This window comes from Myxocyprinus asiaticus, chromosome 5, assembly GCF_019703515.2.
Source record: "Myxocyprinus asiaticus isolate MX2 ecotype Aquarium Trade chromosome 5, UBuf_Myxa_2, whole genome shotgun sequence".
NCBI classification, from domain to species: Eukaryota; Metazoa; Chordata; class Actinopteri; order Cypriniformes; family Catostomidae; genus Myxocyprinus; species Myxocyprinus asiaticus.
Genome location: NC_059348.1, coordinates 28,041,509 through 28,069,470, shown reverse-complemented (window position 1 = coordinate 28,069,470; position 27,962 = coordinate 28,041,509). Strand labels below are relative to the sequence as shown.

Genomic DNA, 27,962 nt, shown 5'->3' with positions numbered 1-27,962 from the left:
TGAAATATATACTCTATCATGACAACAACAAAGTTCAAGGCTGCTTTGATGCAGCATTTAATTTACACAGAACCAAAGCATCTTCAGAACAGCTTTGGATATTGGGGGCTGAGGTGGGTCACAGTAGGCATAATTTAGCATGGCTTTTATGCAGCTTTGCCTCTTTACACAGAATTTTGAGCAGGCACAGAGCAGCCTTAATTCAGCTGTGTAAAGACACCTTAATTCTTGTTTCATTGTAAGTCTTGTTTTTGCAATATGATTTTATTTAAAATGATAAATGCACTTGAACTAATGCCTGTTTTTCATCTCATGCCGAAGCATTGCATGAGCCGAACCGAAGCAGTGAGTCATGACAATTTAACAGCAAACAACACGTGTGCTTTTACACCAGCAGCGTTTCTGCTGCAGAAACTGCTGCACTCTATACAGAAAATAAAGTTATAAAATGTTTTTTTTTTTTTTTTTTAAGAAGTGAGCAATTGATGAGCATTACAAACTTGATCATCATGAATTCTTATTTACATGATGCTGGTGTAATCTAATGTAGTCCTGTAGAATTGTTTTATGTAGTCTCATTTTTAAACATCATTATTTAGTGGAAGGGGTAGGGGGTGGATGATGAGCCTTTGAACGTTGTTTTGTACAACAGAGGATGGTTTAATCACTTGTTTTGGCTCAATCACACATAATAATATCTGTAGCTTAATAATTTAGTCAGAATGTGTTAAGTACTTTCCTCACAAAAAGGATGCATTTCCAAGAATATGTTTACTCACCATCTTCACCAACAGCCAGGAACAGCATCCCAAGTTTTTTTTCCCCCTTTGTCATTTAATCCTTAAAAAGTTGAGGGTAACAGAGCACTTTAATAGAAGTATCTTTCAATACAAGACTGAGGTAATTCCTAATTTACCGACCACACGTGCTGTCGCGTGCATTTGTTTACATTTGGCAGTACATTTGGCTGTGTATGTGTATTGCTGTTAACCCTTTAGACCTGCCCTCTATTTAATAGTATATAATAGGCAGTTTTATTTTGTTTGTTTAAGGCTATGACTTGTAGTATACAGTGGTTTTAAATGATAAAACTCTATGTCTGCTTATAATTAATATAATGCAATTTTGTTTTTGTGTCATTTTATTTTTAGCATTTTTGTTTTTACTACTAGCTGTAAATAATACAAAAACACACTAGACTACAAATGCATGCTTATTCTGTGCAATATGTACTTTTTCGTGTCAACTCATCTTCATGATGTTCATCAACAGTTTACTGTCACTTTAATTCAGTGTGAGCAGTGCAGCAGGAGTTTTGGCACTGAGACTATTTTTGTTGCACTGCTCACACTGAATTAAAGTGACAGTTGATAGACATCATGAAGATGAGTTGACACGAAAAAGTACATATTGCTGCTTTAGCCTTGCACTGACGCGCTACTTCTGCTCCCCATGTAAATACACTCATTTTCTAACATCGATGCCAAAAAAAAAAAGCACTGCTTCTGTCCTGCTTCGCCGTGCAGTGTAAAACAGGCATAAGGTCTGCAAATAAATTTTTTTACTGACACTGACATGCCTATACACCACACTACTTCTATGGTTCTGTGATGAAGTGAAGCAGGAAGTCCAGTGAAGGCGAGTGAGAAACAAAAGAGTAACAGATCACAACATATCACAGTTTTGAATCACAATACACTCAACATAAAAGGATTTCAATATTATTGTATCACAACCCAGATATCTGTATTACCGGTATATTGTATCGCCACGGCCCTGGTGGTTCCCACTCCTATTTATGAAAGATATAACAATGGGTGCATACAGTACCTGTAAGATGCTCAGCCAAAGGAAAAACATATAATATTTGCTTTAGTTCATATCATTCTGTTTCTTTCTATAGACAGTGCTCTTTCATTACTGGCAGGCCTGCACAGATAATTGAAAAGTGGCACATACCCGATTCTAGTTGCACTGCTGCCTGAAGGTCTGTATAAACAGAGGGAGGGATGATGGGGGCAGGAAGTTCCTGCAGGTACCGAATGAGAGCCTCTGAGAGTTCATGAATGTCCCACTGTCCTACGTCCAGCTCCTGCAGCTCTGCACAGGGACAAATCAACAGTCACATCATGACCAACTCAAACAGGGACTGTCTATCCCTCTCAATGTGATAAGAGAACAAGATTTGATATGTTCCATTACATCCCTTAAAACACTTCAGCAATACCTGTGTGGAAAAAACTTTAGATAGTTAAATAAATACGTAAGTGTATATGGTAACCAAACAGTTAATGTCAGGGTAACCTATTTTTAAACCCTAAACAGCATTTTACTTTGTCAGACCCAGGGGCGTCGCCAGACCCCTTGTTAAAGTTCTGCTGTGCCCCAGAAAATGTTTCCTGATAAATCCTTGTCAGACGAGGGAAATTACCATATACCAAAATATGCTTTCCTGATAATTTAATTTGATAATTTACATAATTTAAATAATTTTAGACACTAAGACTAATAGTGACACTTGCTGAAGTGAATGCTACCTCAGCAGCAATCTGTCACCATTTGTGCTCCTACGTTGTTGCTTTTTATCCCTGGGGCACAAAACCTGAGGAGAAAAAGGATTGAAAGGTACCAAGTTAACGCTTGCTGCTGTGTTAGAGTAGCTGTTAGCACGGTCATAACCACAATATACAATGAGGGGGACAAGTTCCCCCAATTATCTGATATGGCCAGATTGTCCCCCCCAATAATTGATATTCTTGTTGCTGTTCTGCTGCAGTCCATTATGCACCGCTGTCTAACTGTCATTAAGTTGCTGCAGAAATAACATAATGGTTTAAAAAAAGTTTAATTTTTAGCATGCTCAGTAGTCTAACACCGCTCGTCAATGTCATTTGAGATCAATCAAATCGATGAAGTTTCAGAAGCTGAGCGAGAATCTTGTGGATTATTATTCCAGCACCACGCATCAACAAGCAGTTCAGGTTAAGAGTGTCATGTAATATGCAAGTAACTAAATGTGCAATATATACCCACTGTTTTATGACTGAAATGTTGTACCGACCAACAGTATTTTCCAAGGGTGCAAACTATTCACCATTTGTCATATGTCATGTACAGTAGGTGATTCGTGTGTCATTCATAACTGTGCATGTGAAAACATTAACAGAGCAGTTTTCAGCATATCAGGCGTAAGACAAAGAGCGAATGTGCGTATATTGTAAAGGAATTGAATAAATGTCGTAATCTGGCAAGCTTTTGAAGAAGCTCACTTGATATTGTCTAAGAAAATTATCCTAAAACACAAAGTAGAGCGTGGGAACATGGGAAGACCTGTGACTTGTGGTTTCCATTGAGTTTTTAGGTTGTGGCATGGACAGTGTCATATATTTTTAATGCAAATATTATTAACATTAGGTAATAATTAACTATCAATTTAAGCTTTTCTAAATAATTTATGTATTTAATTAATTTTGAATTTTGTAGAGCATCTCCTAAGAGTCTTCTTTTTTATTTTGAGTATGTCTTGTCAGGTCAATGCTCAAAAAATGTGCTACCAGTTAAAGGAGTAGTTCACCTAAAAATGGAAAATGTATGTTTACTCACTCATTTACTCACCCTTATGTTGTTCAAAACCCATATGCTGTTACTTTTTCTTGGAACATAAAAACAGATATTTTAAACAGCTTTATTCCACAGAATAACAGCTTATAGTGAGCAGGAGCTGTCAAGCTTTAAAAGGACAAATACTATAAAGCATTATAAAAGGTTCAGTATAAAGACATCATAACGGTAGTGTACACTATATTCCAAGCTTTCTGGGGCCATACAACAGCTTTGTGTCATCTTTTATGGTATTTTAATGAAAAAAAAAAAAATATATATATATATATATATATATATATATATATATATATATATATATATATATATATATATATATATATATATATATTCTCTTTGGACCATGACAGCATGTCTTTTTTTTTCTCTCCACTTTTTGTCCCCAATTTGGAATGCCCAATTCCCAATGCACTCTAAGTCCTTGTGGTGGCATAGTGTGACGCCTCCGGGTGGAGGAGGACGAATCTCAGTTGCCTCCGCATCAGAGACAGTCAATCCACGCATCTTATCAAGTGACTTGTTCAGTGCGTTACAGCGGAGACGTAGCGCGTGTGGAGGCTTCATGCTATTATCCGCGGCATCCACACACAACTCACAACGCACCCCACCGAGAGCGAGAACCACATTATAGTGACTACGAGGAGCTTACCCCATGTGACTCTACCCTCCCTAGCAACTGGGACAATTTGGTTGCTTAGGAGACCTGGCTGGTGTCACTCGGCACACTCTGGATTCGAACTCGCGACTCCAGGGTTGGTAGTCAGCGTCAATACTCGGTGAGTTACCCATGCCCCATAAGTTCATATTATTAAGCTTTTTCATTTAATGTAATATTTATTGAATAACACTGTTGCTTTGTTATACAGCCTAAGAGTAAATTAATGTAACATCATATACTTTTAGCTTAATTGTTTGTTTCTAACACAATTGGGTTTAAATTAATTTCACACAGGTATTAACTGCTGACGTCAAATTGTTTGGTATTTTTAGGCTTAATATTTTCTGAATGAGCAAAAAAAAAAAAAAAAAAACCCAAACAGCACTACAATTATTCCTGCTCTCCTATTTTATCTAACCTATATAACCTTATAAAACCTAAGAATAATAAAGTAATAAACAAACCACAAGATATGCTGTGATAGTAAACATATGTATAATAGTGCTAATATATTACTACTATTATTACGGTCTCAGGTCATTAGCAACCTACTTCCATTCAATGTACTTCTATTCCATTCCTTTTCCAGGTAAGAAAGAGAAAATAGATGATTGTGGCAAGACTGTCCTTTGAGGAAGAGCATCCCATTCAATTGCTTTTAAAATTATTTGTCATTGTTTATAAGTTTTAAGGTATACAAATATGGAGTTTGTCATTGCCATCAACCAAACAGTAACCATTTTTCCCTTTATTGTAAATTCAGCTGCAAAATTGTGCTAGTAAAATTATTTGTAGCCCATAGTTAAAATAATGCTATACAACAGTATTTAAAAAAACTACTGCCCACAAGTCACCAGAACACACCGCAAAAACTAGGTCGACAGACCCTCAATGATGGGCCGACAAGACTGACCATCATCTTGGTTAGGATTAGTATTAGGGTTAGGATTAGGGGTTAGAGTTAGGGTTTGGGGTAAGGGTTGGGTTAGAGGTAAAGTTAACAGTGTAACTACTAATGTAATTAAATGCAAGTACTTTAAATGTAATCACAATGCAACAACATGTATATACATAATAAGTACATTGTATCAAATGGTTAAGTACATAGTAGTTAAGGCCACCTAATATAAAGTGTGTCCAAAATATTTAAGATTCTGCACTATTTACAGGTCACTAATAAAATAAGGTAAGTTATTGTACTGACATGTTATCTCCTTTGTTAAAAAAAAAAAAAAAAAAAAAAAAGTCAAATGTCCTTGCTTGTATTTAAGCTCACAAGAAACACTTTAGCTTCTTTCCTAAATCATGCTGGAATAACATGGATTATATGGTTTTGCACAAACTTGTGGATTTCATGTCAGCTCGAGTGCAAAAGGGGGACATGCCAAATAATAAGAAATTCATGTACAATTTTCCATTAAAAGTTTATTTTTTATAACGGAAAAAATTTCAATCAATTAGAAAAATGCAAAATGGAAGCATTTTCACAAGTGGACTCTTGAACCCCTTGAACTGTATGTGTTGTAAAGTTCGCCATTCATAACGGCATTTTAGATGAGTTATTTGAACTCGTACAATAAATGTTAGCAATGAGACACCTGGTTATATAGAGATAACAGATATTCAAACCATTTACACAATTCACTAATGTCTAAACTAATAGGAGAGGAACAGAAATGCTTGCAGCTGCCTAGACTAACATGCAAAAAAATAAAATAAACAACACAAAATTGCTAAAGCAATCAAAATATTTTAAGCCCTGATTGTGCATATATTTGCAAGTATGTGAATAATGTGCCTTCTCCTGCACAGGAAGTGCATACCTATGTGGAAAAGCATGTCAATTGCAATATAACTTACCACAGAGGCTCTGTCTTTGACTGTCAGAGGCTGAAGCAGTGGATGTCCTGTACAGTGTCCTACAGTCCAGACCTAACAGAAAATCTAGGCGTTAGTTCATCTCTTAAAAATAGACCTTCCATGCTGGCTTGGATTAACGGAGCAGTCACATCAAAACATTAAATGTAAAAGCCCAGAGATATAAATATATCCAGTCACGCTATCGGCAGAAGTGGGAAAACAGCTCTAGCTATGTATGATAGCTGAGTCCATGCGCTCTGTTTTAGTGTATGAGGAAGTGCGAAGAAGGCTTGAGTCAAGCCAGACAGTCTGAGCATCACTCCGTCTCTCACTTGGAGGTAAAAGAGAGGGGCGGTACAGAGCAAAAGAGAAAATATGGATGTTAATAACTGCCATATGGTGTAATAAGAAACATTTCACACCTCCTCGGCTTTCAACAGTTTTTTTTAATGTGGTAATAATCTATTAAATAAAGACATCCCAAGTTTAACTGCAATTATTTTCATTCTTTCTTGTGGCTAAAGGGGCTCTGTTGTGATTCTTGCTGCTTGCACGAATTAAGTCTTAATGGTCTTAATGAACTAACCACATACAATAAAGCCCTTAGCATGACAATCAATGAGAGAAAAATATTACCTGTCCGCTCTATTGCTTCAACCAACTTAACAAGATTAGGGGGAGCAGTTTCCAGGTGTGTGAACTGTTTGGTCAAGTCCAGGACTGGAACAACTGAAATGGTAGGGGGGGGGAAACTGTTCATTGAACATTTTATAGGATAATATTGCCACATTTTATGTTTTTTCATTGTACATTTAATTGTATTCTTTTTCTAAGTAAAGTGAGAGTAGTAAATGGCACATTCCACAAATATGGAACATGTTGGTGTCCCATGACTGTTTTTTTTTTAAGGCATTAGAGGCACAAATCCCATGTTTTTTGTTTTGAGAACTATTAGATATGTAAGATTGTGATGAGGAGGAGGGTGTGGTCGGGCCGTGATGGTGCACGGCTGGCACTAAATCAGCTGATCAGCGGGAGAGCGAGATAAAGTGGAGCCGGAGGTGCTAGTTCGAGAGAGAGTGATGCACGCGGCTGCGCTGCATGTGTGTGATTGTTTTATGTTGAGTTTTACATTAAAAGTTACGTTGGTTGTTCAGCTAGTTCCCGCCTCCTCCTTGCATGTCCTTATACTGTTACATAGATGAACTACTTTAGCATCCTAGCATTCAAAGTAGCTAGTTTTAAACAACAAATATCAGGCCAAAATGGGGAAAAATTGAGCAGGCCCGACCTTTGAGGTCTTGACATAATCAATCAAATTGAATTCTACATTCAAATTGAAATATTTTGAATTACTACATAATTTTAATGACCAAAATGTCACACATTACGCATGATTTTCCCCCTACTACAAAAATTTGTATAAAATTTTTTTTTAAAACTTGACTCATTTGTCAAGCTTCGCATGCAACCCTGTTATTGTGGTATCAGGGTTACAAAAAGAAAAAGAAAAAAACATCTTATAAAAATTTGGTTCGATCTCCTGAGCTTAATGATCAACAGCACTTTTTTTGCACACTATTTATGGATGCCAAATAATTAAACTGTAAAATGTATACGTTAAAGTAAAAAATGTTTTAACACACAAGAAACTTTTACTCATCGCTCATATTTTGCATTCTGACTTTCGAAGTGTGGTTTGCAAGATTGCAGCCTTCCTACCTACTGTTGTGACTCACTGTCAAGAGGTCAATGTTTTACATTTGACTTTGACTTGCCTGTTACCTTTTTTAAATATAGACCTAAATGTGCCGTCCTTCGTGGAATACTAAAGCTGCCAAAAGCAACAGCTGCCTTGCGGAGGAGGCTGTTGATGTGATTTAATGACAAGGCTCTTGTATAAAATCAGGGTATTTTTGCACCTCAGACTTCAGAGCCAGTGCTGAACTTGATGCAAGCCACGTCTCACATTTCTTTTAGGAGAGTGATGGTTTTGGGATGCATAACTGCATACAGGCTTTATGAGAATTTTTATATTCTGCTTTCTTGCTTGTTCTTTGGAGAAAAAAAAAAAAAAAAAAAAAAAAACTTCTAGCTCTCTTGCATTTAAAAGTGTCTGATTTTGTCTTTGGAAACAATCCTAAAACTGTTTCCGAACACAGATTAATGCAAAAATAACTAACTAAAAACTAAACAGACATTTCAAAACATTAAATGATAAAACAGTAAAGAGTATGCAATGTAATAGTAAAAGTAGTTTAAAATACTAAATGGACTGAGCTAAACTGAAGAAAACATGGAAAAGAAAATCTCTATACAAAAGCTTTTTAATGGAGGAAAAAAAAAAAAAAACCTCCATTTCCTCGTGTCTTATTCTAGCCGTTCTGGAGTGAGCGCTGCCTTGGCCCATTGCGTGAGCAGAGCACAATAAAAGTTTTAATCAAAAATCCTGAACAAGCAAAACCCCAATGGCAGTGTGCCAGACCCTCCTTTTCAGGCCCACCACAAAGAGGCCAGAGCTTGCCTGCCTTCGCCTCCTGGCAGTGCAAGGCTAAACCACGTCTGATTATTAATTTTGGAGTTCAGACAAAGTGCCATGTCAGCACATTCCACTTTTCCACTGCACATTAACATGGAAGTTTATTCCCTCTTACGCACAGAAAGCCTGCCTCTTCCGCCCCCAACTTTTCCTCTTTGCGCATTCACCACTGCCCCTGACATGAATCCATCTGTTCTATCCTTAATTCCTGCATTATATTTACTGGAAAAAAAAAAAAGAATAAGGCTTTTCTCATTTTCCACTAAAGGGTAAGATTTCTTTCTAATGCAAATATTCTCCTGGATAATCCATGGATCTTTACATTGCCAATGCATCTGAAACTGACTTTTAGAAATACTGTCAAGGGTGGGAATTTTGTCTTTGTTTTTTTGCCCACAGTGGCTGGTGTATGCCCAATTTTACTTGTCATTTAAAAGTTTACCAGCAATTTTATTTTTCCATTTCAAATATATAAAATAACTCACTATATACAGTACTGTGCAAAGGTTTTAGGCACTTGTGAAAAATGTTGTATAGTGAGGATGTCTTCAAAAATAATTAAATAAACAGTTTTCATTTATCACTTAATGTTATACAAAGTCCAGTAAACATAAAAAAGCTAAATCAATATTCGGTGTGACCACCTTTGCCTTTAAAACAGCACCAATTCTCCTAGGTACACCGGGAAACAGTTTTTCTTGGTTGTTGGCAGATAGGATGTTCCAAGCTTCTTGGAGAATTCGCCACAGTTCTTCTATCTATTTAGGCTGTCTCAACTGATTCTGTCACTTTATGTTATCTCAGACTGACACGATGTTCAGTGGGGGCTTTGTGGGGGCCATGACATCTGTTGCAGGGCTCCCTGTTCTTCTATTCTAATCTTTTCTATTTGCAAAATTAATGTTTGGGAGTCTAACATTTATATTTCCTATTGACATACTAAAGCTGAAGATATAAAGAACCATCTTAAGACAAATGCTTTTGTGAAACATCTTACGTGCCTAAGAATTTTGCACAGTACTGTATATGAAAATAAAAACAAATGCACAAAGACCACATTATGTGGACCAAAAAAAGAACACTTTTCTTTGCATTCACACTTACTGGCCTTGAAAATGGAGTTAGATATATTTTTGGTCCACTTTAGTATCATGTTAGTTTCTAAAAAAAAAAATAAAAAAAATCAGCCGCCACTGAACAAAAAGTACCGGACTGGTGGTTGGTGTTAAAAAATTAAATTTTAACATTGTCTTTGAGGTACAAGGTCATATACAAGAAACTCACAGAAAGTACTTACAAAATGGCAGCTTGCACTACAGGGAGCACTTCTGTGGTTTTAGACAAAAAAAATAATGAATAAACGAATTAAGGGTGTTCCTTTTCATACAAACACACTAAATTGCTGTTGATATGCAGAAGACAGTATCCAAACGCACTGGCACAAACACTCATGAACACGTAGCAGGGGTTTCTGTGCAAAATGCTGCTTTTAGGAAAAACAGCTGTAGCCCTGAAGTTATTGTTGGTTTTTGGAGAAAGAACCAACTAATCATTACCCAATTATAGTCATCTGGTAGTCTGCATTTTGGCTGGCCTGCAACTGAACATGCCCTGGGAAAAACAACTGCAACAGCTAATCATATGATTATAGCAACAGCTTGCTTTGTTCAGCAGTAGTCAGGCTGTCACTTCTCCAGGAGTATACCGTCCAGGCAAATTTTATCATGACCACATAGATACACTTGGTTAATGAGAGATAGCAACTGCTGATCTGCTGGTTATAATTTTCTACGCTTGCTGAAATTACACTGAAGGTGAAGTGTGTGATTTCTGCGCCACTAGTGGCACCAAATGTAGCGCAAGAGATGTATTTTTTCCATTACATTTCTCCATAGGGATTTCATAAAGTCCTCCTTAAAAAGTTCTAAAATTGGACAATTAAAATAATATATACTGTGTATATATTGGACAAAAAGTCAAAGGTACAAGACTGTGTACCTGACATCTTTCAAGAAGACATGAGCTACAATACCATGAAGAATTGCAAATGCCATAATAACATTTAAAAAGTAATTTAATATTTTTCCATTGTTTTTTAAGTTGTTGATTGAAGTAGGCAATAGAAAAAAATATTTTAGTTCTATTGCTAAATTTTCATGGAAACACTCTCAATTATGCCATTGGTTGATCGGGATGCTCACAGAGAGTATGATTTGAAATAATATTTTTGCAGCATAGAGCTGCAGATATCACACTTTAAGCAAAATCAACCAACGAATGGCTTACTTATAGTTGTTTCTGCATATTAAGCTGGAATAGGAAAAAGTTTTTAAACATCTAAAATTCACCTAGAAAAACACAAAAAATTCAAAAACTTCACTTTTAAACAACCCGTCAACTTGGCAGTTTTACATATATGTGTATTTGCCTCACTTGCAATCTGTGTTTATAAATGTATATTCGGCCATGCTCTACTAATGAAAAATGATGTCTGTACTCTCTGAATATGATTATGTAAGACAACTTTCACCCACATTGCTTTGTACTGCTCAGTAATCTGGCAACATTATTCATGGCTATGCTAAGGTCCAGCCCATTTCCTTTCACTGGAGCTCTAAACCTCTCTACATGTTTTAATCTTAATGCAATGCAAACGGTATTAGGAAATACCACAACACAAAAGCTGCAACTATAAGAGACAGTCTTATATAGCTTAAGTTTCTTTTGTCTTATTGTTGTGCAAAATCAGCTTCAAGCCCAACAGGATTTATGCACTGACAGACTGCAACAGAAAACTGCATTCCAATATACAGTAATAAGAGATTAAACACATTTTGCATAAATGCATAGACGAGCATTTTAAAAAGTAATTTAGAAGTACCATTAAATATGCATATTAAACAATGAATAAAAATAAATGTATCTAATTTGAGAAACTGTAGCTCAACTAGAAGACCATGGCCCTAAAAAGTCATGGTCATGGGTTTCATTCCCAGAAAACATGCATACTGATGAAACGTATACACCACTCGAAGTCGCTTTGGATCAAATTGTGTTAAATGCATAAAAAATGACAAATGATAAAAATAAAATAAAAAAACGCATTGGGAATCTTTTTAACTGCTGTTATTAAATGTAAAAATTTACAGATAAAGCATGCTGTACAGTTTACGTAAAAACATGCCCACTTTCTGAACATAGGCCAAAGCACTACAGGAAAGAATTGAGACTCTAATACAGGCTCAGATTGGAGGCCTTAACTAGCCCTCTACTAATTCTGTGAAAGGAAGTTCAGGGTAAGGAGCTAAGGGAAAATTCAAGGGGCCTTCTTTTTATGAGAATTGTTGCGAGTGTATAGTTTATAGCTGCCTGGAGACAGTATCAGAAGAGTTTGTGAAACAGGGGAGGAGGAATAGGAGGAGACTGTAGAAATGCCAAGCCATGGTTCACTTCAACAAGCAGTAAAACTGAGGCCAGGAAAAGAAAGAGGGGAAAAAGGAATGTTTGCCACAAGCTGTGAAACAACCAAATTATATTTTGTATGCTATTTCTGTGAGGATAGTGCTTGTGCATTTAAATTATATCATACTAAATGTATATCCAACTATATGTGAATAAGATTAGATTATAAACTTAGAAATGGAAAACACCATATGGCCATTTTAATATTCTTCATGTCAAAAAAGCAACAGCTACCGTATGTCAGTAATGATAAATATTAGGAGTGGGAATAAGAAGGGACCTGCCGATACAATATTATATTATTGCAGTACGATAATATTAGAAATCTTTATGTTTAGTGTATTGCGATTCAAAACTGTGATTTATTGTTTTTTTTTCTCTCACTTCTTCACACATCAGATTGTGAAATGTGGCATATTGTGAGACCAAGTTGAGTGTATTTCATTTACTTTGACTATTTTCAAGTTCCAAATAAGAGAAAGTAATCAAATGGAACATCATACCTTGGTTCCAGCACCTTTATATTTACACAAAAACGCTTTAATTTTGGCTCGAGTTTACCATTTGGTTGAATAGAAATAATTTTTACAGCAGTATGTTTCATCTTCTCACACCCTTGCTGTGTGTGGTGGTCAATCTCTTTTCCCCCAAGAATATTAGTGTGGACAATTAACTAAAAATACTTCTTCTTGGGATTCAAATATCAGTAAAGAATTGTGAGGTAAAATGTTGCAAAATTTTGAAATGGAAATTTTCCCCCACCACAAAATGTTCTCAGTTTTATCATCCAACTAATATTTCACAAATTATATTTCCAAAATGATGCATTATTGCTATGCATATTGACATTTTCTCTGCACATGGTATTTTGCCAAAGTAACTATAAGAGAGCACAAAACGTGTGTTGTCAATTACTCCCGCTGGGGGAAAAAATTATACAAACAATACGACCTCGCAGAACCTCAATCTTAAAGGAATAGTTCACCCAAAAATGAACATTTTTGGGTGAATGTCCGTGTCCTCAGGCCATCCAAGATGTATCTGAGTTTCTTTCTTCATCAAAACAGAATTTAAGACTTTTAGGATTTCATTTCAGGCCTCCTCCTCTAAACAATGCAAGTGAATGTCCTCCATTTTTTGATGGTCCAAAATGCATATTTAGGGTGCATCAAAATAATCCACACGACTCCAGTCGACAAATAACGTTTTTCTGGACGCAAACGATTGATTATTTTGAGAAAAACAAAACAATACTTATATACTTTTTAACTACAAATGTTCACTTCCGTACATCTCTGTGACGCGCACTCATGAGAGGGATGACGTAAGCTTGTTGGTAATGTCACGCGTCACATCGAGGAGGAGTCAGGAAGCACGTCATTGTTTACAAGAGGAGCAGCGCTGTACAAAAGTTTAATTGTCTTTGCTGTAGATTTGTATCGTTCAAAATGGTCGTTTGGCTTGTGTATCCTGGATGCTTCAACCTTCAGAAACGATTTCTAATTCACCACACCTGCACTCAATTCACTCGCTCATCACTGCCTGCATAAATAAGTTTGTGATGCTTCTCTTCTGTGATATCACCTGTACCATCGATCTCACTGTGTAAACACTGTAAATCCTGTAAATCTCAGTAAATGCTCTCGCACTTGGTTTCACTAACTACAACTTGTGTGGCTTGAATTCCTGACAATCATATAGCCTATATATTTCTGCTAAAGAAAAAGCACAAGTAGATAACGCAACGGCATTGCTCTGAAATAAAGGATGGTTATATACTGAAGTAATGTTTTTTTTTTTTTATTATTATTTGGAACTTATTTTTTATTTTATATTGTTTTGAAATTGTTTTGGACTGTTTTGGTTTGTGAATGGTGCTTGGTCTGTGGTCTGTGCAAGTTTCTCTTGTAAACAATGATGCGCTTCCTGCCTCCTCCTCCACGTGATGTGTGACCTTACCAACGAGCTTACGTCATCCCTCTCATGAGTGCGCGTCACAGAGATGTACGGAAGTGAACATTTGTAGTTAAATAGTATATAAGTATTGTTTTGTTTCTAAAAATAATCAATCATTTGGGTTCAGAAGAACTTTATTTGTCGAATATTTAGAGTTGTGTGGATTATTCTGATACACCCTAAATATGAATTTTGGACAGTCAAAAAATGGAGGACATTCACTTGCATTGTTTAGAGGAGGAGGCCTGAAATGAAATCCTAAAAATCTTAAATTCTGTTTTGATGAAGAAAGAAACTCAGATACATCTTGGATGGCCTGAGGGTGAGTAAATTATCAGCAAATTTTAATTTTTGGAAGAACTATTCCTTTAAGATAGAGGTTCTGCGAGGTCATCAACCACAAGAGGGAAAAATGGAAAACATTCTGGATTTAGATACTGTATGCAAACGTCTTTCATGTGGGGCAGGTTAAGAGCTAGTAGACCAATAACCTATTAAGCTGTTTAAAATGATTAGACTGTTATTAAGGATATTTTAAGTAGTCTTTAAAGAAAATAAAATTGTGTTACTGCCCTTTTATCATTAAAATATGCAGTATATCTTCATACCTTTCAGCTACATCATATTCATCAATTGCTGCCTTTCAAAGACCTTTCACACAGAAAAAAGGTCTGTTTTAATTTAAATTAGGGAAACTTTAGCACTTCAAAGTTTGCATGACCTTCATATGTACAAAATACTAATCATTCTGCAGATGAGGCATTGGGCCTAATAGACTTGAAGCTTTCTTTATCAGCCTGTGGTGTTGCAACTGTTATGTTAATTTAAAGAATTACCTGGATTCCTGGAAGAATTCATATGGATATGAATTGTAGATTTATAGCTATTTAAATATATTCTATAGCATTTATGTTCATTTAATCTAAATCCTAACATGCAATAAATAATTTAACAATGAAGGTCATGAGTTTAGAATGTCTACTACAGCTGAAGACATATAACATACTTTGTCAATAATGCAATTTAGGGAGTGATTTCAACATTAATTCGCTGGCACGGAATAGTTACTCTAACCATCTATGAAACTCTTCAAGCATTTTAATACCTACATGATTGCAATTTCTAAACCTCATTGAATGGGTGTCATTGGGTATACTTCACACCATCAATCACTGTCTACAATACACCAAGCAACTTGGTAAGAAATTTTATTTATAGGTCATAAAATCGAAGCTCGACAGCATTTGTGGAATAATATTGATTAGCACAAAAAATAATTTCGACTCGTCCCTCCTTTTCTTTAAAAAAAAAACTAAATCTAGGTTATAGTCAGAGCATGCTCACTCACACCAGAATGCGCTTTGTGATATGCTGGTTTGGTAACCTGCAAAATAAGCAATAGGTTATGGAGTTCAAACATTGTTTTAATGAAGTTGCAAACCTTATAGCCTACATAAATCAAAGTTAAGAACGAGGAAATCAAAAGAGAGTGTGGAGAAACCGTGAAAATTAGCAAATATTCCTTTTGGAATCGTACGCGTCACATTGCCAGAAAGCATGAGGATGTGCTACGCGAACATGGTAGCGCAGCAAAAGGTGAGCTAGTAGGCTACACTACCATTCAATAATAAATTAATAGATAAGTAGATAGTAAGGTATCTTGTTGTTTTGCAATCATGTCAGTGCAGCTGCCAGCTAGATGCAGGCCCGGTTCTGCGGGGTTGCGAACGTTAGCTGCGATCATTAGGTTGCGTCCTTGAATCCCGGCAAACACACACACAAAATTCCCTGCATCAAAACTAATAAACATGTGTGATCTTGCAGATCAATGTGTCCTAATTTGCAGGTGCAGCATTCTGCTTTCATGCTTCCATTGTACAATTGAGCATGTGATTGATAAAGAATTTCATAGCAAAATTATCTCAATTAATCGACCGCCTGTTGCTTTCGATTTCTGCTTCAGGATGAAGTGGCACATAGCCTAACAGCTGGTCAGTTTCCCCAAAGCCAAATCCACACCTTAACGATAAGTGAAACATAAAAAACTGACTCTAGATTAGTGGTTGCGAGTAACATCTTCCGACATCGCTTTGCTGCATTCAAGCGCAGAGAAAAAAGCTGAAATGATTGTACATTAGAAAAAACAAATCTTAAATGAAGGCTGTGCAATTCGTGAATTAAATAATTTGTATTTGTTTTGGGATCATTAAACATGATTTCATCTAATATATACTGGACAAAATCTCACTTTATGCAGAACAATTTTTTTGTTTTTGTTAAATCCATGGTTAAACCCTGCTGTACATACAAAGAGCGCATACACAACACATGATTGTTTGACGCACATAAAGTTCAGATTCACTTTACGCTGCTTTAAAAATATCAAAGAAAAACAAATGGGGCACATGGTATCTAATATAATAATTATTATATAATTAACCACAGTCCTTTAGATTGCATACAATTCGTACATATATAATTATAGGGGATATTAATCAAGCAACAATACTGAAAAAGAGAAAAACATTCACTGCTCATTTCTTGATAACTTGATACACCCTTTACAGCTGAACACAAAATTAGGATGAGAAATTGCTCATTTTAATTTACTGACCTAAAGTCTGATAGCATTAAATCAGTAACCTATTAATGTATCAAATCTACAGTAGCCTAATAATCACTGAAGAACAATTATGAATTTCACATTAACATGTAATACTTTTCCTGGTACCAATCCATGTTTTCATTATTGCCATAAAGGACTCGAAAAAAAAAGTTAAATTTGAAAAGACTGTGTTTTTCTGGGTCTGTCATGTTTAAACTGAAAGCGCAAATTTGTGTGTATGCGAGTTTCCGCACCAATGCACATATGTTTTTATCACTTGAAGAGGCATGATTGATGACTTATTTGAAGTAAATAAAGGTAATCTAGAACTTTAATGTTTTTTTAAGTGATTAACTGAAGATGTTCAATGGCATTTGTGCTAACAGAGAAATATTTGACTGATTACAAATGATAAGGAAGATCTGGTAGAACATTTAATAATTGTCAGCCTAGCCAGCCTATATTTCACCCAGAGGTGCACCTCAACCCATGTGGGCAAAGGGGCAGTTGCTCGGGCGTGTGTGCGTGCCTGGAAACAAGTATACTACAGAGAAATTTCATGTCGAAGTGGGATTTGAGCAAACTTTTTTTACCGGTGAGCGTGAGCGGTACTTGAGCGGAGCATCCGCTTGGGCCGTGAGCGGAGCGCATGGAGTGTGTTACACCGCTCCGCTCACATACTCTGGTTACAGTGAGACACTTACACTTACTATTGAAGTGAATGGGGCCAATATTTGGAGGGATTAAGACAGAAATCTGAAGCTTATAATTTTATAAAAGCAATTACAATAATTGTTCTGTTAAAACTTGTGTATTATTTGAGCTGTAAAGATGTTTAAATCATACTTTTTATAATTGTTTTAGGGTTTATGGCATTACGTCGTCATGGCAACAAAATTGTAAAACTGAATATAACTTTACACAGAAAATGTTAGTAAGACATTTTCACACTAAAATCCTGTTGACACATATTGCTTACATCTTGGTGCTATACTTTTGAAACAATGAATATTTTAACGTTTACAGAATAGCCCCATTTACTTCCATTGTAAGTGCCTCATTATAACCCAGATTGCCCTTTTAAAAGAAAAGGAGGAACTTTTTAAAGAAAAGGAGTTGAAAATATAGCTGGAAGCAGCGATGACGGGTCCAAGCACAACTAGTCCATTTCCACCTGGTGGCTTTCGGAAAACAATGCACGGTGGACATATGCATTTGGCATTTGACATTATGCTAAACAATTTTGAAGCAATCTGAGTAAATATAAGAGGACTATTTTACAGTCTGTTGTAAGAACCACATTTCCTGCTGCCAGGTGGTTGAACTATGACCGTTAAATCCATGTGATTAGCCCCCAAGTCTATACATACATCTCAGTTTTGATCTAAATCACACATTGCACACAGAAGATATAAGGCACTTCCTGTTTTCCATTTTTCGCCATAAATGTATTGCTTTGTCATAGACACCGTTCAAAATATTAAAAATCAGTTCGCAATTTAGCATCTATAATGTCTTGGCATGATGTTGCACAAATTTGGTGCCAGTCACATGAATCCAAAGTTCAAAGCTGCAAAATTTCAAGAGTTTTCACGCACGTTAAGTACCCCAAAAGTAACGAAAACCTTGAAAAAACAAGAATAATAATCCTTAGAAAAACAATAGGGCATTCACACTTTCAATGCTTGGGCCTTAATTATTTTTGGATTGCGCTTAACTTGTATTGAACTTGGAATATTCCTTAACAAACAAATTATTATTAAGAACCCTCTGCTGCTTCCTGCAGGCATACAGAGTGGAGGAGGAGAATAGAGAACTCGGGAGAGTGCCAGAGGAATACAGGAACAGAAGTGGTTTGGGGAAAGAGACACAAGATATCCAAGGGTATATGCTAATGTATGATCTACATAAAGGGTGTGCTAAATGACCTTGGGGACCAAAATGAATTTGCTTCATTCCAAAAACTAAAAAGATTTATCACAGTTTGTTAGCATAGATTAAGAGGTTTAGTCAGAGGTTAACAGAGTAAAGTTTACACCAAAAAAAAGTGAATGCATTTTTATTGGTTGACCATTTGTAAAAAAAAAAATAATTTAAAAAATGTCTGCATAAGACAGAAAAAATACACAGATGTGACAGCACTGTAACAGTTTCAGAGAGGTTTCTGGACTTAACCTTACCTTGTGCAGAGGCTGCTGGCTCAGGTATGGGAACAGCAGGAAGTGGTCTCTGAGAACGAGGCTGGCAGGACAGCACTGACATTTTCACAGGTCCAACATACTGCACGTACGTCCCTGGAAAGTCTCCCCTCTGTTTGGTTCGCTCATTAAAACCCAAGATCCAGTCAATGCACTCTGGGTGCTTCTCATCTCCCTCTTTGACGCCCAGTGACAGTAGAGACGCTTTGTCGACAGTCAGAACATCACCAGGTTCAAGGTCAATATCGTCCTCCCAGTCCTTACGGTAGGCATACAGAGATCTGTACTGGAAGCCATCGGCAGCCATTTTCGAGTATGAAATAAAAATCACCCAAAAGAAAAGAGCACAGGACTGAGGATGAAACTTTGGGAGGGCGAATGGTGGGACGTTTTGTTTAAAGCTAAGGACTAATGACTGGAGCTTATAAGCATGTCCAACAGAGTGGGCCTGTGCAGTGTGAAGGAACGCTGAAGCTTAGACCTGTCCAGTGTTGGCAGAACAGGGCACTTTTCTCAACTTGAACCCACGGTTCAACCAAATGATGGAACAGAGGGAATGAGTACGCAACATGCTCATTCAGGCACAGACAAAAAGGTCTTGAGTTTAAATAAGATTAAGATTTATTTTGCCAAATTAACTGGTGTAGCAGGTTGCTCAACATTCCCTCTAAGGATGTGATCCTCCCGGTGTAACGTGATTACTGAAGGGGAAAAAACACAGCAATATTTTAGAGCAAAAAACTTGCAAAAATCGTACCACCCCGCACAACCACAAAAGCTACAAAACAACCTAGTGTCCCAAATTATGACACATATCACACATACATCATACAATGGGCACAGCAAGTCATTATATAAGAAACTATGATCACCATAATTTTAAAGCAAACTAAACCAATAAACAAGCTACTGTGCTTACCTTCAAAAATCTGAAAGCTAGAAATGTGAGTTTCCTATATACCGCAGTAATTAACTTAAAAAAATAACTGTCAATCTAATATTTGCTAAAGATCTTCTTTGTTGAAATGTAGAGTTTGTAGAATTAGGATGGCCGAATGAGTGCAGGTCACGAGTTGCCAAACCTTGCAACATGAAATCCATACTTTCCAAGAGTCCATGTGCCAGAGAAAGCACCTAGTTGATTTTGCCATACTTGAAATGGATGCAATATGTACCATCTTATATTACAGAACAGCAAAACATATAATTTTTCTATGCGCACGCGCAACATAGAAGCAGAGGCTTAAGCTAAATCACCAAAAACGAGCCATTTTTGACAGCTTTACCAAACCTGTGGAAAGATTATGATCAAAAACAACGCGAAAGAGTTTGACAACAGTGAGGCAGGCATAACTGGGCAAAACTCACCCCACTTAATAACTGGCAAGGCGCACTAGGGTCTCAGTCTGACATCCTCTGTGTGGCGAAGAGAGGTGCTAGCACAGACACGTGGCATTGACATACCCAACCAGAGCCCGCAATCCTCACACCACCAAAACACCCCCTCCAAAACAAAAACACGTCATCCCCCTTTCCGCCTTTTCATTATTATAACTAAAAGTACATCAATGTAACAGAACCGCTGTTTTATGATGTAGATCATTCAGAAAAAAGAAAAGATCCAGGAGCCTGAGTGCTAAAATTAAAACTTCGGATGAGAAAAATCTTCATCATTACAGTCAGGCACATGGCTTAAGCTGTAGAACAGCGGCTGACAAATTTAAATGCTCTCTATGCATCCTTTCCTCTCCTTCATTCAGTTTGAGCAGAGCAGTTTGCTAAACACAGTGACCAAGGCAGCCCACAAAATAATTAATGAATTCAGCCAGGAAACTCACTGCTGCTACAGAAGGGAAAAGGTAATCCTGTATTCCTATTGGGCAGCATATGGCCATGTGCTCAAGAATCACCAGAGAAGCTGGGGCAAATCAAGGAAACGTTCTAATATTAGAAAATGTATCTAGGCAGTGATCAAAACCCAAACCAATAAACTAAATTATTAGCTTTTTCTGCTCAATCTTTGCATAGGAGGAAATTATAGGGACATTATGTATGATATTCATTATTTGAATGAGAGACAAGACAGAAGAATACACATCAATGCACTGGAATGACAAGCAAGATGCACACAAATATAAATAAACCTTATCTAACCAGGACTATATAAAACATTACAAGATAATTTCTGAAAGCATCTTTAAAAAGCAAGGAAGAGCAGAGGACTCGATTTCAGAGTTCAACTGAGGAAACAGGATCAGGATTCTCTGTTGTACTGTGCATTCTGCCTGGGGCTACCGAGGAAGGAGCTTAATCTATCCAGGGAAAAATCTAAGATGAAAGAAATTAGGACAGTATTTTGCAATTTGTGTGTCGAGAAGGAATATGATGAGCCTGCCTGAGTACAGAAATCTTATGAATGTATTTTTTTTTTCTATCATTTCATTGGGCAAGGTAGCTTGACTACTGCCAATGAGTCTGGTGACAGATAATATTCTTCAAACATTATGTCCTTTTAAAGCTTGGATCGTGCAGGGCCAAAGAAACTACATACATACAACGATTCAAAATTTGTGGTTGACCGATATATCGCCGAAGCGATCAATTGGCAGATATTCTGACTTTTTTAATTATTGGCATTGGCTGATAAATTTTCCCCTTTGGCTGATTTGTCTCATTTAAATGGTCCACATATCAGAGCCAAGACAGACGCATTTGAGCTCATTATGTTAAAGTGCTCACCTGTTTCATTCTCCCTCTATCTCCTCAACAGTTCCCTGTAACTTTTAACTGTCTTATCTAATGATAAAATGCAAATATCAATACAAATAATATCATATAACGTCTGCAAATATGTGCATATCTTGTTTAAACAGATGTAATAAACAAACCTCACAAAACTTGAGCAGATCCATCATCCTGTGGAACACTCATTTATTTACCTCTAAAGCATGTATTCTATCAACTTCAACCTCTCCTCAGCAGTTCCCTGACACTTAGGGCTGCAACAACTAACCAATAAAATCGCTAATTATCGATAATGGAAATCATCGACAACGAATTTAATTATCGATTAGTTGGATATTTGCGATAAGCATGGAGAAGCCCTGTCAGTGATGTCACTTCACAGCAAAGTGAAAAATGTGTTGCATGATGAGACTCGTTTGAAAAACAACAGAGAAAAGTTGAAGCGGAAAAAAACAAGACCCAAGTTGTCTAGCACACGAGAGCACTTTATAACCACTTCAAAGAAGATCATAATAAGCATACAGTTTAATGTGGAGCGGTTGCTGCATCAGGTGTGTTGAAACTATAATATTAAAATACTTAAATGTATGTATTCAATGACAGTGTGATTGCTAATGTGGACATGCCATCCATGGTTGCTGAACTACTGTGTGTACTGTTATTTCCTTCTTCCTAATATATTAACAATTTCTTCATGTGCAAATAAATTACTAAAATTTTATGACTAAACATAAATCAGAAGAAACTGCAATCTACCATTAAAATACAATTTTTTTTTACAAAGTTAAAGTTTTGTGTGAAACTGAGTAAATATAGTGCTAAATAAGAGTTTATGAATTTATTTAGCAATTTTATGTTTTTGTAGAGCCGAGGAGGGCAGGGCCGGGCTGGAATGACGCACGCCCGGTCCCCAATCAGCCTGATGGGGCGCGCGAGGGATAAAAGCGGCCGGGGACGACAGTTCAAAAGAGAGAGAATTACAGGCAGCTGTACTGTGTGTTTATGGTTGAGTGTTTTATTTAAGTTGTCAAGCCGGTTCTCGCCTCCTCCTTTCCACTGAACCCCCTTACACTGGTGCCGAAACCCGGGAAGGAGGAGGGATTCCCATGGAGGGGTCGAGAGAAGACCGCCGTCCGCGGGGGGAGGAGGGAAGCGACTCCCCGACCGCCTGGAGTGGTAGGGCCGCTGCCAGGGGCGGAGGAGTGTCCCCACGGGACGCCGGGAACGCGTTCTGTCTGCTGGGGGTCGGAGGTCTGACTCCGGTCCGCCCGGGGAGGAGCGGCTGCCGTCCGCCTGAGAGGGTGGAGGAGTGATCGAGCACCACGCGACGGCGCATCAGAGAACCGGTGAGTTTCTTTTTCTCTCTCTCCTCTCTCTGTCGCTCCGTGTTGGCCTTTCCCTCGCCTATTTTGTTTTGTTGATTTTCCCCTCCTGTCTCCTCCCAGGTCGAGAAAGGCGGGGATGACCCGCCGGCAGTCGGGGAGCAAGGCACGCCCCCCCGGAGAGGAAGGGGGGGATGTACGTCATGCCGGGGGCTCCCCGGCCTGAGGCAACGCCGGGAGGAGTGTAGAGCCGAGGAGGGCGGGGCCGGGCTGGAATGACGCACGCCCGGTCCCCAATCAGCCTGATGGGGTGCGCGAGGGATAAAGGTGGCCGGGGATGACAGTTCAAGAGAGAGAGAATTACAGGTAGCTGTACTGTGTGTTTATGGTTGTGTTTTTGTTTAAGTTGTTTATTAAATTATTATTTAAGTTGTCAAGCCGGTTCTCGCCGCCTCCTTTCCACTGAACCCCCTTACAGTTATTTACTATATTAAATTGTGTGATATATCGGCATTGTATCGGCCTATCGGCCACCCTGCTCTCTGAATATCGGCACTGGCAATTAAAAAAACCATATTGGTTGACCACTATTAAAAATGTTAACACACAAAGTAGAAAGCTAGTAAAGCACTTTAATCACAGTTTATTTTTGTTTTTTTACGTAGTCAATGAATGATGTAGCCTAACTGAAAAATTGTGACCACAAAACAAACTATTTCTCTCAGCTAACTGATTGCTACTCTAAATCAATAAGCCCAAGCTTCCGGTCATTTTCCCACAGGGTTTAAATAACAGCCTTTACCTGTGATAAAATCACTGTAATGCATGCCTGGAGTAGAGTGGCATTACAATGATTTTACCATAGGGTTTAAGTACCACAGGTTTAAATAACAGCCCTTACCCATGCTAAAATCACTGTAACATACAGTGATTTACTGCTTTTATAAAACGGTAGCAACAGCAAAATGATGAAAGACCAATTTTACATAAGCACTTTAATGTAATATTAATAACAATCTGAATAAACAATATGTCCGCCAAGTAATATAGTTATTTTTCCTTACTATACTGTGGGCGCTTTTATACAAAATGTGCTATGTCAGGTGTGTGTTTGTCGTTTTAAAACAGCTTCGAACGCAGCTCATCCAATCAGAATTCAAGCTCGGAACTATCTGTTTTTTTTTTTTTTACTTTGTTCTTATCATTGTCGCCGTGACATTAAGTGGTTAAAACTAATGAATAGAATTACTTGTCAATTATTATGTCTAGGAGTGGCGTACTGTATATTGTAACACTTTTGAAAGTGATATTGACTTTAGATACTGTAACTCAGAAGCTGAATTTTGTGAAATAAGGGCCGCGAAAATAAACAGTAGCCGATCAACGCACACTTCGAATTCAGAAACGTTTGAATTGGATTTAAAAAGTTCGGCCAACTTAACACGGAGCTCAAAAGCTGTGCAGGGCTCAAGTGATTATTGTCATGCACGGAGCTCTGAGTGATCTGCTGCGAACACGCTTGTGCATCATGCAAACCTAACGCATATCAGGTTGCACATTTATGCCGCCCAGTAAATCCGGATTTTACGAAGAAATAAAACGTTGATTTATAGTTAGAAGCATACAAGTCCACGTATTCTGTGTTACGGCGGCACACAGAGTGTCTTTTCCACCATTTTCGTACGTTTGGAGACTGCTAGCTAGCCAACCAGTTTAGTACAGTAACATAATGTGTCAAACTTGGGAAAACTTACCCGTGGCAAATCGTCGCAAAGGCTTTGACGGTTTTCTTTTGAGCTTTCAAATGAAATGTGCACTCAACAGTCGACTAGCCTTACCTTTTAACTTCCAGTTTGCTTTCTGTTTCCTTTTCATTCCGCACGAATTTTTTCAACTTGCTGAACTGCCATTTTCCTGCACAGGCAGCACGGAGCGGGCAGGACTGCGTGAGAACTTGTGAAAGAAAACAGCGGAATGAGCCGAAAACATCCGAAAGAGCAAATCTCGGCTAACACAGGATGAAAATATCGTTCACTCCTTATTGCGCCATCCCGCTGTGGTATAAGCCATCAATTAAAACTGTCTATCAAAAATGTAGACCTACCAGAAATAAAACGAACTTTCTTAAATATGTTCATTCTCAGTAGATTAGCTGGGACATTTTTGTGAAATGAATCAGTTTCAAGCTATTGTTTTAATAGGAAGCTCTATTTCTACAAAAATTACCCTACTGATTATCTGTAAACTTTTCAGGAAATTACTTCGATATGCCTGTGTAACCTAGCTTCCGGTCATCCAACGCTGCTTGAAAGTGAACTAATGAATACTGGAAATAACTTTCCTTTTCTAACATTTCCTGTTAAGAGGCCACATTATGGTCTCTCAATGAGGAATTACAGGTTGCAGGCAGTAGACATATCACGCAGTTCCAATAGGAAAAGAACTGAAACCACAGAAAATAGGATTATTAGCTATTTTATACATTTAATCAATTAAATCCAATCTTTACAAGCTCAGTTGAGGGTAAGTGGATATAGTCAAGAGTCTTGGATCAATTCTGAGTGCCTTATATCAGGCTGTGTAAAAAAAAAAAAAAATTAAGAAACCTTGCAATGATGCATTTAGATTTCACTATACAGATATACAACTTTTAAAAACAACAACACAACCATACAAAAAATAATAATAAAAATAAAGGTAATATGTGAACTCAAGGAAATAGTCACACTACTCTGTAGTACATAAGAAGAGACAAGTCAGGCTAGGAGTGCGATTTAAAATTCACAAAATTGACAAACGTCTGAACTTCATCTTCTGTATTTTTAGATTTGATTAATTAATCAGGAAACAGCAGTTTATTACACAGAAAGCTCACGGTACGCATAATCAAGTAATTTCTGTAACTTCTGTAATACCAAACAAGCAATTGTCAACATCGCAGAAAGTTATTGCGCAGAGTATAATTGTAAGTCACCAAAACACGCAGCTGTTGTGAAAATGGCTTTTCTCTTGAATTCACTGAACACTGATAGACAGAAAACCACCATTTGTGAAAGTGTGTTCAAGGTTATACAGTTAAAATTAATTCAGTTGTACAATGCTGTAACAACAAATACAATGCCAAAACATTATAAATAAAAATGTATTACCAAATTAGAATTAGTAAGCCATTTTGTTCTAAGTAATGAGAACTTTTATGTTCAGGTAAATTTGATACACTAAAATGCCAACCGTGGCCAAATGGCTTCATACAAATCATTATTTGGGTATTGAGAGACATTACCAACTGAATGCAAGATTAATTTCTTGTTCATTCAATTTGACCAAACGGCAATGATAAAATGCAAAAAAGGATCTCAGTTAAAATAACGTATCTAGTTGACCAATTAGAAATGACTGATTGGATCATTTTAGATTTTTATCTTAATGATATGAGAATGAAATAAAGGTAACTGAACCTCAGCAGGACCATGTATGTGCAAATTCTTACAAAACATTTCTATTGTAGGACCATTCTATTCCCGTCTCATATAAACGCATGACTATCAATGTAATAAATAAACTTTTCAAAAATCTACAAAAGTTCTTTGTGCTAACTGATAAAAAAAATGTGTCTAGAAAAAAAAAAAAAAAAAACAGGTGAATGACTTCTACTTATGAATAAGTGATGCTAGACAAAGACTTCTGTCCTACCCTTGCCTTTTCTCCGATTTTGATTTAAGGTTATCATGGAAGCAACCGTTCATCCGAGTCTCACAGTTTTCTGGACTTTTCTAAGGTTAACACTCATCCTCTCGTTCCCTCTGCTCCTTTAGCTTGGATCCAAGCTCATCTGTCTTGCTCTTTGGAGTTTCAGAACTCCCCTCCGCCTGTGTTGCCATGACCCATGCTGATTTGAACTGAGGATGAGATGGCACTGGTGTAGACATTGTGACATCTTTGTCATCAAAGTCATCAAAGCTGACCTCCTGAACTGCTTCCTGCTTTTTAAACGAATCTTGTCTCTCAGAGAAGTTCAGCTTCCTCATAACCACCACCTCATCTGGTCTATCAGAGTCCCTCACTTGCTGACCAGCCAGATGCAACCCTCGTCTAGCATGGTCACCAACACAAACAAAGCCTGAGGCAATGTCAATAGTTTGTGACTCGAGCACTTCGGCCTCACCCTGGGGAACCTCCACAGTGTGCCTCTGAGTGGAAAAGGCCTTTTTGTCTCCATACTGGGCACCGGAGAGCCTCTCAGATGACTGGATCCTGTTCAGCAATGGCGAGCGGGGTGATTCTGCACTGCGGGGACACACCGTCTGTCGAACAATGGTTGGTGGGGACATCATCTTATTATGAAATGAGTGGAGGCTTTTAGGCATCCCAGAGAGGGAAGATGGAGAACACTGTGGAGACAAAGGTTGTGAAGATGGATTGCAGGCAAGGGGAGAAGGGGGAATACTGTTGGTAGACTTGCATCGGCCTGCTTTACTGTAGCGAAGGCCAATCTTAGATCCCAAAACATGAAGAGAACTTGGTCGACTTTGAGGGATTGGTGAATTTGGAGAGCTTGAGCATGGTGAGGAACTCTGTGGTGAGTTAGAATCTGTGGATAGAGTAGAAGAAATGCCAATCATGTCCTATTATAAAACGTTTTTATTATAAAAGAATGCTAAAGCTCTACTTTATTTTAGACATGGGTTCCCAGACCTTTTGACCAATGAATTTCCATGACTCTTCCAGTCGTATGTGATTACTATAGAAATTTCCATGCAAAATTAATTTTCAGTAGAGATTTCCATGCATTTTTGTTGACTAACTTTTTATGAATTTCCATTAGTTTTTCAGGTCTGAAAATCAGTTTTAAATAAATAGTTCACTCCAAAAGGAAAATTCATTCACTCTCGACTCATCTTAATGTTGTTCCACACTCGTTTTACTTGCTTTCTTATGTGGAACACAAAAGGTGATTTTTGGTCTTCAAAGGGTTTATTTGCCATTATAAATGAGA

At 37.4% G+C, this 27,962-nt stretch overlaps 2 protein-coding genes across 10 annotated transcripts in view; both read right to left on the bottom strand.

Annotated features, from left to right (window-relative positions):
* The window catches only part of LOC127440526 (phosphatidylinositol 3-kinase regulatory subunit beta-like), a 35,554-nt gene extending 10,612 nt beyond the window's left edge, over nucleotides 1–24,942 (bottom strand). For 2 of the 8 annotated variants that reach the window (XM_051697164.1, XM_051697165.1), the window contains exons 1-5: nucleotides 24,805–24,942; nucleotides 18,882–19,600; nucleotides 6,776–6,868; nucleotides 6,140–6,211; nucleotides 1,960–2,100 (exon numbers count right to left, since the gene is read on the bottom strand). In XM_051697164.1, coding sequence (XP_051553124.1) covers nucleotides 1,960–2,100; nucleotides 6,140–6,211; nucleotides 6,776–6,868; nucleotides 18,882–19,206 — 631 coding nt within the window. In that variant the 5' untranslated portion in view covers nucleotides 19,207–19,600; nucleotides 24,805–24,942. Of the gene's footprint in view, nucleotides 1–779; nucleotides 1,733–1,753; nucleotides 1,793–1,959; nucleotides 2,101–6,139; nucleotides 6,212–6,775; nucleotides 6,869–18,881; nucleotides 19,601–20,267; nucleotides 22,175–24,804 lie in introns of those variants that run through there. The other 6 variants (XM_051697162.1, XM_051697163.1, XM_051697166.1 and 3 more) reach the window with 6 other exon arrangements.
* A 1,639-nt stretch (nucleotides 24,943–26,581) lies between these two features.
* LOC127440525 (microtubule-associated serine/threonine-protein kinase 3-like) overlaps nucleotides 26,582–27,962 on the bottom strand; it is a 52,510-nt gene continuing 51,129 nt past the window's right edge. For both annotated transcript variants that reach the window (XM_051697161.1, XM_051697160.1), the window contains one exon: nucleotides 26,582–27,557. In XM_051697161.1, the coding sequence (XP_051553121.1) occupies nucleotides 26,746–27,557 (812 nt within the window). In that variant the 3' untranslated portion in view covers nucleotides 26,582–26,745. The remainder of the gene's footprint in view (nucleotides 27,558–27,962) is intronic.